Below are 14226 nucleotides of genomic sequence, written 5' to 3'. Positions count from 1 at the left end.
ACTTGGCTATCTGACTTGACAGTATAGCCAAGAGAGTTGGCTATCTGACGACATACTGGCTTGAGAGTATAGCCCAGAGACTTGGCTATCTGACTTGACAGTATAGCCAAGAGAGTTGGCTATCTGACAACATACTGGCTTGACAGTATAGCCCAGAGACTTGGCTATCTGACTTGACAGTATAGCCAAGAGAGTTGGCTATCTGACGACATACTGGCTTGACAGTATAGCCCAGAGACTTGGCTATCTGACTTGACAGTATAGCCCAGAGACTTGGCTATCTGACTTGACAGTTTAGCCCATAGACTTGGCTATCTGACTTGACATACTGGCTTGACAGTATAGCCCAGAGACTTGGCTATCTGACTTGACAGTATAGCCCAGAGACTTGGCTATCTGACTTGACAGTTTAGCCCATAGACTTGGCTATCTGACTTGACATACTGGCTTGACAGTATAACCCAAAGACCTGGCTATCTGGTTTGATGTACTGGCCCTATTCTGGCTATTGACACTGTCAAGCTAAATAGAAGGTGCCAGAGTTATGACTGGAGTACTTTAAAAGTTAGAACTTTGGAAGTCTTACAATCATTACTTCCGTGCCTGTATGGCCTTTACAGAAAATGTCATTTTTTACATGCAGAACAGTACAGCATAGATTGCAGTCTTCACTATTCAGATACCACTGACGTACAAACTCCCACATTCTTTGTTGTCGGGAGCCCTTTTTACTCTCGAACTGTATTGAAAGTCCCGATGTAAAACAGGTAATTCACCAACAAGTTTCTTTAAGGCTCTACCAATTACTGTATTTGAATATTGATTTCAACAGTTTAAACACACAATAGTAACCAGAAGTAAAATGATCACAAATTACCCCTATAATTACTAACATATTCTTCTCATAGCATACCACAGTGACAAGTTCAAGGTAGGTGGTAAACATGAAAAGTTAGGCACGCTCAAAGGGGTTAATAAACATGCCTACAGCTGACAATTTTTATAATGATAGGGCTGGGTTGAATGTCTTCACCAACTTTGAAATGACCCGGTGGAACTTTCTTTGGGACCTACACAGACAGAAAGACTCGGGAGAATGTGTTACACAGAAGAGGGGGCAGAACCAGTGGAACAACACAACACTCACAGAAATAGTGACAATACAAACTGCTAGGAGGGAAAGAAAGGAGCTGTCAGTACAAAGAATGGTATCCGGTCTCTGCTTGTCACCGACAGATGATGTTAGTACACTGACGTGTCACTAAACTAAATATTTGAACTGAGGAGTGAAATTCACGAGAACAATACAGAAGTACTAAACGCTGTCTTACGCCTTAGTTGAGAATAAAAAGAAAATCTCAAAATCTTAGGAGAAACCAAAACCAGTGGAACAATAAAATGCTGACTGTCAGAAAGAAAAGAAACGGTGTCACTTCTAAGTATGGATGCTACTTGGGTGAGACACTCGTCTGGATGCAAACCTGGTATCGAATCAGAAAAGTGAGATCTTGAGATTTGATTACGGATAGCACTAGACAAGTGCACGAGAGTCGACACCAACAGAAATCTTGAAGACAAGAAACACTACCCAAATTACATGTAATAATCTTCAAGTAGAGAAGTAAGACACCACTAATGGATGTCTTGGATACATCGTGTGAATGGTGATGATGATGATGTCTTAAGACTGTCTTGGACATGCTGTCTTAAGAAGCTCTCTCGGCGTCTTGAGATAGTAACATGTAGACAAGTCTCTCAGCTAGATGATGTAATGTTCAATTAGGAAAGAATATATCTATTCATCTTGCCCATCAATCTAACTGGAGAAATTCCTCATTTTCGACACTCTCGTAATTGTACCATGGAAATATAACGATTGTACACAACAGACAACTGTGCATCAAGTGTCTAAAGATGTGAATCTTACAGCTATCACTTGTACCATAACAAAATGCAAAACACTTCTACATCAATTCATAATTGAAGACACTGCATGTTTTCATCAATACATGCAAAATACTTCAAGATGTCGAAATGAGCCAACAATGTTACACTGTAACTATTTTGGGCACTTGAATGTTTTCAAGTCACTCACTTTATTGTAACTATTCTCCCTGTAAATGAGTAAAGCCAAGCCTTACCCAAATTGGCAAACAATCAATCTACAAGTAGTTATGAGGTATTTTCTGTGTATGGAAGAACTGTTATCACACTGACAACTTCTCAATACCAATAAGTATGTTAGCTTTAATTGAACGCCAAGTATGTGTGTGTGTGTATCCTAATAAGGGAGTTACTCTATACAATGAATGCTTCCATCTACTGCCATCAATCATAATGTAACAAAGTGAATAACACTTCTACATCATAACTGTAGACATTGCATGTTTTCATCAATAGATATAATAACATACTGGAAAGATGAACAAATGGACTAACAATGTTACATTGTAACTATTTCGTTCACCCCCATGTTTTAAACTTAAAATCAATTGTGACCATGTCCTCTCCAAAGGAGCGTACACCCAGGCTCAAACACATATTCAACAAGTGGTTTATTCTTTGCAAGAAGAACTCCTGTCTCACTGGCAACTCCTCCTACCTACCAATTGTTGATTAAGCCAAACTATGTCCAAACAAGTTTTCTGCAAAAGTACTTTTTGGGTATTTCTGTGCAAAGAAGAACCCTCTGTCTAACCAACAACCCCACCTAACTACCAATAGCTAATGTGAAAATATTCTACTTTGGCCAGTAATATTGTACATAGCAACCCCTACCTACCCTCATTTGCTATAACATAGTTTGTGGAGCAAGAGGGGGCTCCTGCAGGAGTAGTGAAACTTTGTACGGTCAATGTTGCCTGCAATTTTATGTGTTCATAGTACAGAGCAGATCTGAACCAGCCAGAAGGAAAGCCTCCATCTTTGATGTGGTCCACGTTTGTCATTCACTGTATTTCCTTATACATATAACTTCTGACCATTAAAATAAATTCACCAACATCCAATACATAACTACGCTGTTTCTTACAAAAATTTCTCCAGACAAAAACACATGACCAACTGTTACAAATGTCAACACAAAGCTACAAACAAAGCAAGTTGTAATACAAACAAAGTCCATCCATTTTTTTCTCTGTTTGGACAGCCTTCAATCTTCTTATGCTGAGAAAACAAATGTCTAGGAAGGCCATACAATTGATTTTTTTTTTCATGTTTTCAAACAAAACGTGTGACCTCGATATCAGGTCCATCATTCCCAAATGATCTCCAAAGTAGCCATCAAATATACACTCATATAAATTATGTCTGACTGTCACAATTTCAAAACCATTTGTTATCATGATATAGTCACATTACGTGAGGCTACGTTTTCCCCTGGCGTCCCTTTTGCAGTAAATACCACCACGGTCTCATTCTGTGTCTTGTCTTAATAGCAAATCCAGCATGTTATACTTCATGCTACACTTTCTGGTCTTCATGTACCTATCTTTTACGGGGCATGGGACTCAATTTGGTCAGTTTAGTTAAGTATGCGTAAACTGGTGCATTAGCCGAGCGATTTCAATATACGTACCATGTGATGAGAGTTGGCGATGGTGCACTTTTCCCTTATCGCAATGTATACATTTTCGTACAAGTTGTCAGCTCTCAGTGACAGACATCATATTTATCAATGAATTATCAACATATACTGTATATATACAAACGTGATACATTCACAAAACACACATCAACATCCATAGACCCAAACATACATACATACATACATACATACATACATACAAATTATACATACATACATACATACATACATACATACAAATTATACATACATACATACATACATACATACATACATACATACACACAAGCCCCAGCTCCCATTCACATACACGCAACCAAAGGTGAACTCTTGAACACAGATATCACATACTATACATTATCAGTGACAAAAACAAAGCATTCAAATTACTATGTAACTATAACAGTTGTTGCATTTCACATGTTCTACCAGCCTGTACAAACTGATACAGATAAATCTAGCATACCATTAATATGCATATTCATCATATATCACCACTCTATGTAAATAATATATAGATTGGTCAACTGGTTATTTTCGGGTGAAATGCAACAACCTAGCCAATTAGGATCACCAAATGTCTCTGGTGACAAGTATCACAGCAGGGATGTAAATGAGGGGTGATAGCCAGCAAAAACAACTGCCTACTTGGCAATGTTTTGCCAGCCACTTTTTTCAGTTTTCATCAAAAATTCTGTTTCAATTAATATATTTCCATTATTGGGCAGATTTTATGAGTTTCATTCTTAGATATTACTGCCTAATTTTAACATTTTACTCACTACTTTCAAAATTACAGACATCCCTGCTCACAGATACTGCAGAGACTGTAGAAGTGCAATTTTCTGATGACATTACATAATTGGCAAGGTCTGCATCTACCTAGTCAAGTTTCCTAGGTGCAATATTTCTTATCGACCAGTCTGTTTGTCCAAAATCTCGGTAATGTACAACTTGTACATTAGTGCATGATTCAGGTCAAATGATATCAGATGAAATTGAGAATATATATATAAAATTTATAATTACAGTCATTTTGCATATTTGTGAAGCTCATCAAGGCATCATAAAACTGCACTTCTAATACAATAAATGATGCAAATGTTCCTCCCATTGCCATGGCAACATAAAATCGCATAATTGAAAGTTGGAAAACAACAAGTTCAAGTATGTGCAGAAATTAGTTTTTTTTATCGCCATGACAAATTTCTGGGAAGAATATTTACAGTATGGTTTTCTATAAGACGACAGATATCAACTTCACACCTGTCTCCATATATGTCATCCCTATACTTTCCATGCACTTGGTATGACCCATAGTATCTAATGGTTCAAATCCATGGATCGAACCAAAAACAAGGAAATTTAGGGTATAGTGCAGACTGAAAGATTCGTCATTGTTGGCGCTCCTTTTAATCATTAGTTATTACAACTAACGAGTGACAAACGGAGAATACACAACGACGGATCTCATAGTCTAGGGTGTTACAGCATGTGTGCGTACTCACCCGATCAGACAAGGCGTTGTACTTGATAGCCATCTCATCGCGATCAGCTCGGCTCTGAGACAATAAGTCTTCAACTCGTCCAAGTTCATTCTGAAGCATTCGATTCTCCTCCTGGAGATGATGTACTGCTGGAGTTGACATGCTGCCTTCCGGACTTAAATCTTCAGTGGATAGATTCTTGGTGATGATGTCCCGGATTTTAGCCGGGACTTTAGTCGGACTGTCGTCTTCTCCTCGCACTGATGGGACTTCTTCTCCGTCTTCTTTCTTTAAGACAGTATCTTCAAGTTTCTATGGAAACAGACAAAGAAAGGTAAAGTGAATTGGTTATCTAGATTTGAACAACACCTTCATGAGATTTTGATAGTAGCATTCAAATATTTCTGAAAATATATGCTCATGATCTGAATATTTGAGACTTTCCTTTTGATTGGCAGAGAACACGAGGCAATTCTCGGTTTCTGCAATAATGTTTTACCTGATCTGTGTGCGTGTGTGTGTGTGTGTGGGGGGGGGGGGGGTTAGAATCGAACATGGTTGACTTATTCTCATGTGCACCTAGCCTAGACTCTCTCACAGTCCTTGGGAGCATCACTATTAGCTGTTTTGCAGGTCCTGATATCTACCAGTAACCACACAAATGTACTCAAATATCCTTGTACAGTGGGTCCTTTGAGTACATAGGGTTAATCATTTGTTGATGCGTTACTGTGATGCTCTGTGTTATTTAGATGCCATTGCAGTAACCGTCAACAAATTGTTAGCCCTATGTAGTCGATGAGGGCCCACAATACAAGGATATTCAAGTACAATTATATGGTAGATATCGGTACATACAAAGCAGCCCTTTTAGCGATGCTCCCAAGGACTGGTGACAGAGTCTAATGTGCACCTATACTAGAGTAACACATATGTAGCGTGTGGAGTGGAAGTCATGTCAACCAAGAAATCAAAAGTTTGTTATTTTTTTTATGAACATATGTAGTAAAATGCTACGTCAGACAACAGCAATTCAAGGAATAGTTGTATGGTGCTGCAGTATCTTTTGCAATAGTTTTACTGCAACATGTTCTGTAATCGTCGTGCTGTGTCTAGCATAGTAACAATCGTATTTCACACAATTACCATTATCGACCGGTGTGTACAAACCTGTGATTTCGTGAAAACAAAAGAATTGTCTTTTTACAACACAAATCAATATTGTTGTACTGGGGCTATCCCACTAACAGCATTTATGTTGTTGGTGCAGTGGACTAGAGATAATTCAGTCGACAACAGTCAAATCATAAAGACACTTGCTAGCCTGAAATCCATGGGGGATTTTCAATTTTATTTTTTTCATCCCCCCTGTAATGGCAAAACAAAATTTTCAAATCCCTACCCAAAAGGACTCTAGGCTAGACACTTGTAATCTCCATACATATGAGCAACAATGGTTTTATACAAAACTTGAGGGTTTTCTCTAAAGTTCTACTATAATATTTTTTCTTTCTTTCTTTACTCCATTAGATGGAGCAAGGGTTGAAACTGTGTTTTGTAACATACAGCTAGAGTAAAATTGTCAGGATTAGTCTGGGGACAAGACCTTCCTCAGACATAGAATTGTTTGTCCTGCAAGGGGTCTTAGGCCATGCAGCACATAATTGGGGAAATTCTGACAAATACTTCAACAAAAACACTTAATAATACCCAAGGATACACTTATAGTATTTCCAATACAAAAATGACAAGGGGATCTTTAATGTTAAAAGGGAAATTCGAAAAAAAATCCCATTTTGATAATACATTAATTTTACAGTCTAACAAATTTCAAAAACTTGCAATTATTGAGTATTACTTTTGCAATTATATCAAATTGATTTTTAATAGAAAATGTATAAAGTTCATTAATTTTAGACAATAATTTCACTCTGTTTGTGCAGTCAATGACAAAATTGATTTAATATTCACCACACCTAGACGTTAGCTAATTGGATTTGGCTGGACTAACATGTGTTTGTGTGTGACTGCACTGTCCAACGTAATCACTCCATTGTTTACAATTTCGCTATTTTTGAGAAAGAATCATTTTTTCCACCCGTCACTAGTTGGTGGGCCTAAACAATTCCGACTACATTATCATTGATTGCACACCTAACCTATATTGATAACGTTAGCCGTTTCTATCACCTGCTTGACTTTCCGAGATTTGATGAAATTTGGACAACTGCCAATATTCGGCTTCTACTAAGTCGACAGTATTCGGCTGCAGCTGATCGTGACACAACAAACGCCAAACAGTAATACAACAGTTTCATTGTTACACGAGTGATTAAAAAATGTCACTAATTTCCCGTTTGCAGCCAGAATTTTGTAATTTACCGTTTTTTATGATCTGCATGATAAAAGAAGCACTTTAAAATAGTTACGTAATGGCGTGCTCTAGAACAAATCATTTGATATAATATGTACACACGATAGTAAAGGTATTAGCTTGGGTAATGAATGAACGCTACATTGTAACGGGTATTAATGAAATTAATAGCTACTTTCGTAACAATCTTACAAAAAATTTACACAAATGCGGTCATGTTAACGTAATTGAGTCGCAATAATGGCGACTGCAACATAAAAAATTATTTCACGCATTGCATATATATTGTAAGCTATATATTTCAATGAAGGCTTTCCGTTAATCCAAACGATATACATATTGGTATTTGATCGTAGTAGTGAGGTGGCCGTAGTGTATTGCTGTAAAAATACACGTTGGTACTACAATTCGCCATTTTGTCTACTTCCTCACTGTTTGTCGGCAAAAAAAGAATACAAGCACGTCTTTCGGCAGTTAAATGACACGGCCGATCGATTTACGGGGAATTCGTTGACCCAGAGAACACAGAAACCTGATAAAATACACGATAATTGTAAAGATAAACGTTAGAGCGTGTCCAAACCTGAATAACTCTTTCCAGCCGCAAATCTCCTCCGTAACTGGTCATTTAGACTTCGCTGTCGTATGCCACGGTTGCAAACACAGCCGTAGCTTCGTGAAATTTGAAACTTAAATTTCTGACTGGTACACTCCTGATCCGTCTTTCAGCGTAATTTGGATCACCTCTTGCGACTTGTTTGACAAGAGGTCACTCGTCACCGTCTCTGATGTTTAAATGGCCACAAAATACCGCTTCTCCGGTAGCAAATCAACTGAGGTGTCGTATACGAGTCTCTGTTACAGATCGAGCTATCCGTTTTCCTTTTACTCTCTGTCTCTGCCTAATTGCGAGGGCCAGTGAAAGCCCTGCCTTGCCGTGACACGCCTGGAGAGGTCCCAAATTACGACAGACGAGTTTGATCCGTACCGGGTTACACTCGATCTGTTTAGCACTCCGGAGATTGGGGTCGAAGGGCGTTCAACAATACACGACCTGCAAGGTGGGCGGAACCCACGCGACCCCCTGCGAACCCACGCTACCAAAGCGTCTTGTTACCACGCAACGCTGATAAGACGTCCTGCTAATGTCCTGCTAAACAATACGTATTGTCTTGTGACAAGGTCTTGACGGGGCTGCCAAAATAAATAGTATTCGTCCGCCATAACAAAAGTAGTGCAAGACAGACTGCTATTTCACAATGGAAAAAACACAATGCGAGACAAATATTAAGAAAGTTTTATTTATTTATTCACCATAGTTGTTCTCACTAAAGAAATAACAGCTTCTTATTGTCAACAAACAACAACATCTCTACCTGTTTCCATGGTAAGGAATCACTGAAACACACAGAATCTAACAAGTAGGTTCCATACACAGAGGTGTGAAATACAACTGTACATGAAACTTACATAAGACGTTTTCTTTATGAGCAAGAAAAAAAAACATCCAAGAAGGAAAAAAAAAACTCCCAAAGTCTTTTGTCATTAATTGGTCTTTTGGGATACTTGACAATGAATTTAAATGAAATACAACATCACAAAAAAATTGTTATCATATATGCAACAAATATACCAAAATATTTTTCTTTACACGTTTAATATATTTTTAAGTGGCCATATGGAAAAGAATTGGGTATATATTTTCGATTTTTGATTTACAACTTTACTATGTTTTTCTACTTGAAAAAAACAATTGGAATAACATATATACAAAGACCTTGTTTGTTACTCAATTAATTGCAAAAAGATAAAAACACTGTAAAATATTTGTTATTGTACGTACAATCGCAAACATTTTACACATACTTTTAATGTTTTGCAATTTATTGAGTTACAAACATGGACTTGGCATATGTTGTTTCACAGTTTTTGTAAGTAGAAAAACATAGTAAAGGTGTTTTATGAATTAAAAATCCAATAATTATAAATACCCAATTCTAATCCATATTGCCATTTCAAGGGGAAAATATTGTAACCTTACAGACACATATTCCAATTTTGTTCTAATTACTACAACCATTTTGGAAAGGAACGCAACAATAAATATTATAGAATTTATCAAATTATCAGGGAAATATATGAATATTTTTTTCAAATGTTCTTCATAATCTACAGAAAACCCCAACTCCCACTATCAGCTCCCCCCCCCCCCACCTCCATAAAATGTAAACATGATAATAGCTCCAGGTTGGCATATCATTTTTTTGTCTCTCATTCATCATTCTACTTTGAGATTGTGTGTCGTCCAGATTCAATAAAAGGGAGGGTAAACTGAAATTATTTCCATAGCAACCAACATTGTGGTCATCATTTTTGCAGTCAGCTATTTTATTTTGCTTGTGTTTCATTTCTGTGTCCGTACGCCTACTGTATGCAAATAAAAGTAATACAAAATAAACCCATTTTTTTTTTGGTTATTACAAAAAAGTAGGGTCAATTACTTCATCACAAATATTGACAAAAGATCGCCTTGATAGATCTAGGCTGTTGTACCCTCCTCTACATTATTTCAGGTGAAGTGCTACGTCTAGCATTTTGCCCCCCCAACTGTTCTTCTATGACCCCCTTACATACCGCTATCTTGCTATGTTGGTATCACCATCATAATAAACAAAATAGGAAGAATCAAAACTGAATAAAAAGTAGGGGTGGGAAGGATAAAATGACTCCATCTACCAGATAACATATCTTAATCTTCGTCTGTTGCTATGGTAATGAGAAGAAATAATTTCATGCCATAGCCCTTGGTGTAACTATTTGACATCAACAAGACAATAGATGTCTTGTAAGTCATTATTTTCCAACATACCAAAACCATGGATTCCACACTCTAACTGTTATGCTAATTTTCTTTATCTACTTTTAACAATAGTCAAGAACATTCATTATGAAAATCCAAAATAACTGTAAATATTACTTGCAAATTAGCCTACCTGTAGACATGAACTATCATCACTACTACAATATTCCACTAACCTAAATGACATTTTGTTTTTTTAGAATTTTCGGGAATGGTACAAAAAATCATAATGCCGGTTAGGAGAGCAGAATAGTGTAGCGATAGTCATTCTCAAGTCTACAGGTAAGCTATATAAATCTCCTGAAAGTTTAAAATCTGGAACACACTAAACTTCCAAAAACAAGTTATTTTAATAACACAATAAATAATGGAAAATATACTCTGATCCTGACGATAGTTTTTTAAATATCTTTTGTCCGGAATTCTATTCTTCGTTTCAATTCATACACAAGGCCAGTTTCCCGCTACGGTTCTAAATAAAACTGGAGGCTTACACAGAAAGGGTGCTATTTCAAGAGGACATCTCTGCTATTCAGAATGACAAAGCCTAGAAACGAGTAATGGTGTGTGCATGCAATCACAACAAAAAAAACATACAAAGAAAATAAACTAACAAACAAACACTCAAGAAATTCATCCATTCGAAAGAAAGCAACCATATAAAAACTGAAATGCACTACTCTTGGAGAATACAAAGGGCTCAGGATTAGTAGTAGTCCAGGGCACAGAGATTACTAAACATTGTATCTAGACTACCAAATTAACAGTAGTCCAGGACACATAGACTACTAAACATTGTATCTAGACTACCATATTAGCAATAGTCCAGGACACATAGACTACTAAACATTGTATCTAGACTACCAAATGAGCAATAGTCCAGGACACATAGCTACTAAACATTGTATCTAGACTACCAAATGAGCAATAGTCCAGGACACATAGACTACTAAACATTGTATCTAGACTACCAAATTAGTGCAGGACACATGAGATGTTGATAAGTTGATAAAAATTTACTTCTAATATGATATATGGTGCTGGGTTTTTGGTAGTATTTTAATGTGTTTACAATCATGTTTTTACATTACATCGATCATAGTGGTGTGACCGCTATAGTTTTCATTATAGTTTACATAAACATTTGATGTCACACTTGTGAACGTTCGTGTAGGGGTAGGGAGGAGGGGTTTTTGATCTAAATGAACGATGTCCGTTTGTCCTTGACATTGTGCAATCATCCCTTACATTATACCAGTGTCCACTCACCCTACGAATATATAAAATCTTTCTGTTGCAAGGTGAGTGAGGTCACTGGTCTTACTACCTGCATGACATGGTGACTGAAAGATGCCCAACCCTTCCTATTCACTGGATTGACAACACTGATAATTACCAGGTACAGAAGACTTTATCATGGTATGTCAATTTTCTGATGTTAAACTCTATTCATTCAGAAGTGAGTTGCAAATTTATTTTTGTGAAAGAACTGAGTTGTTGTTACTGTAGTACATACTGTATATAGTCTACAACGAATTTGTATATCGGCATACTGCATTCCTAAAGAAAGGACGGACCAGTGAACTGAAATCTATGTAAATCATCTTAATTTTTTTTACAATTTGAAGAATACATTCCTGTCAAGTCATTTGACGAATGAAAGGAACCTTTTACAATTAATGTGAAGAATTTCATCTCTTGTTGAAAGCTGCATTACACATCTAAATTATATCTTGAATATCGTTCGGTAAAATTTTATATAAAAATTAAATGAAATGTTCAAGGTTACGATAGATCATAGAATATTGAATTTTGTATTTAGAAATCCAATGTCACTCAGACTTCATCTCTGCAACAGTTTAGCTGTACAAATGATGTCATATATATGCAAATGGTGTAATAAGTATGCAAGTGAGGTAATGGATATGTAAATGAGGTAATGAATATTCAATTTATAAATTCATATGCAAAATGAGTAGTGTGCAATTGAAAAATGAGTGAATCTTCAAGGAGGCAAATGGATGTTCACCAAAGACACGGAGAGAAAAGAATTACACCTTGTCAGAGACATAGTATAAAATAAAACTATCATCTAGAGAGAGAAATTATCTAAAAATCACAAACTTTTTGCATGTATAAATTTTAACTTTTTCAAGGCTACTAAAAGAGAAAACACACCTGTACATTGTTTATTAACACAGTTATTTCATGAGATGAAGCACACAACTCAAACATTATCTTTGTTTGCACAGTTGTAAGAAAAAGATTAAAAATACTTCACACATACAAAAAACTATATAATCTGTACAAAGTGATCACTACTTACTGGTAAATTGATATCAATGCTGATGGCCTAGAGGCAGAAGCTTAAAAGTAGAGACTGTATTGATTTCTATAAAAATTCTCACAATGGACTTTTTATGTAATAAAATGTCTGGCAGTGATCGTTGAGACAAATGGTGAACTGGCATTTAAAGGTACCAAGGTGTTTTAAAAAAAGGTCACGCTAAGATTTCTAACAGTGCATGGAGAGCTGATTAGGGATTGTTGAAGTTTGGTTTTGAATGCTTTTAATCAGTGAATGGATAATGTAATACTGTATAAACACAGTAAAGGTATATTAACTAGATATGTAATCGAACGAGTGATACTGTTTCAAAATAGTTTTATCGCTTGCAGAATTAAACAATCACACGTTTCTTAAACTGTATTCCTACCTATCCCATTCTCTGAAAACATGTATAATTGTTAAGTTCCGTTCCTTATTCATAGATCCGGCGTCTGAAACACATTCAGAGGAAATCAGATTGAGCTAACAACTACATTTTTGTAATCCACCCCCATTAGGTTCAATATCGCTTGGTGATTTGGAAACTTGCCAATGATGCGTTAAGATTTCTGTTACGAATTGCTGCAAAACAACAGCACACAACTATGTACATAGTAATTATCAGAAATGATTATTTTGATACTCTAAATAGTTTTGTTATCGCCTAAAAGTTGCACAATGTTAGATAAATCAGTATCTATTATTAAAAGACATGTTTGGGTAGCCTAACTTTAATTTCATTAAGAAAAATAAATTGTTTAATTTTTTCACACCTGTATGTACTGGTAAATAATTGGATACCACATAATTATTTCAATGCTCAAAACTTGTTTATCATTTTCCAATTGGACAATGTATGGTACATTAGTTAAGCACAGCACTTGATTTGTGTTTGCAGTTTCATATTGAAAATCTAATTTTTTTGCCGTCCTGTGTGTACATAGGTGGGTATCACCTAATTATTTTTGACATACCATACTTTAAATATTTCTTTTAACTCTTTAGTGTTGCTTAACGTTAGGTAAATTAACCTACCATCTAGCCACTGTAGTTAATATGTTTTTGCTGAACATAAATAATTTTGACAATTCATTTTTTTTCTCCCTATCATCCACACCACTCAAGCTGATTAAAATCTGAGGTAAGAATACAGCTTAATTCCTCTATTTTCTTGTAGTGCTTTAGTACAGTGTCATTTTTTTATTTGAAATTTCAGTCGTCAATCCATACAAAATCGGCTTTAATCGTCAGCTAGTTTTTCACCATGAGGTGTTTTTTTGTCTTTCACGATTTTAGACAGATTACCACACCAATAAACGCTAGATAAATGCGCGAATAATTCATTTTCAGTTATAAGTTATTTTTGCATTTTTACATAATTTCCTATCTGAACCAAAGCCATAAGTCTGTCACCAAATCTCAAGATAAGCAACAGCAAGATTGTTGTGTCGACTGAAAATGTGAAATTCTTTGAAAATGAATACTACTAGAATATTGTCAAGCCAGATACATAGCAAAGTCTCCCGACTATAATATGCTTTTACAAGTGGAATCAGCAGATGTTTTTGATATATGCTTTTATCCAGGCAC

General features: G+C 36.1%; 1 protein-coding gene across 5 annotated transcripts in view; it reads right to left on the bottom strand.

The window, feature by feature from the left end:
• The window catches only part of LOC144451877 (uncharacterized), a 101591-nt gene that overhangs the window by 58556 nt on the left and 28809 nt on the right, over nucleotides 1–14226 (bottom strand). For 3 of the 5 annotated variants that reach the window (XM_078142792.1, XM_078142795.1, XM_078142794.1), the window contains exons 1-2: nucleotides 8031–8416; nucleotides 5095–5385 (exon numbers count right to left, since the gene is read on the bottom strand). In XM_078142792.1, coding sequence (XP_077998918.1) covers nucleotides 5095–5385; nucleotides 8031–8075 — 336 coding nt within the window. In that variant the 5' untranslated portion in view covers nucleotides 8076–8416. Of the gene's footprint in view, nucleotides 1–5094; nucleotides 5386–8030; nucleotides 8417–14226 lie in introns of those variants that run through there. The other 2 variants (XM_078142797.1, XM_078142796.1) reach the window with 1 other exon arrangement.

Source organism: Glandiceps talaboti, chromosome 21 (assembly GCF_964340395.1).
Source record: "Glandiceps talaboti chromosome 21, keGlaTala1.1, whole genome shotgun sequence".
Lineage (NCBI taxonomy): Eukaryota > Metazoa > Hemichordata > Enteropneusta > Spengelidae > Glandiceps > Glandiceps talaboti.
This window is presented reverse-complemented; position numbering and strand designations above follow the sequence as displayed.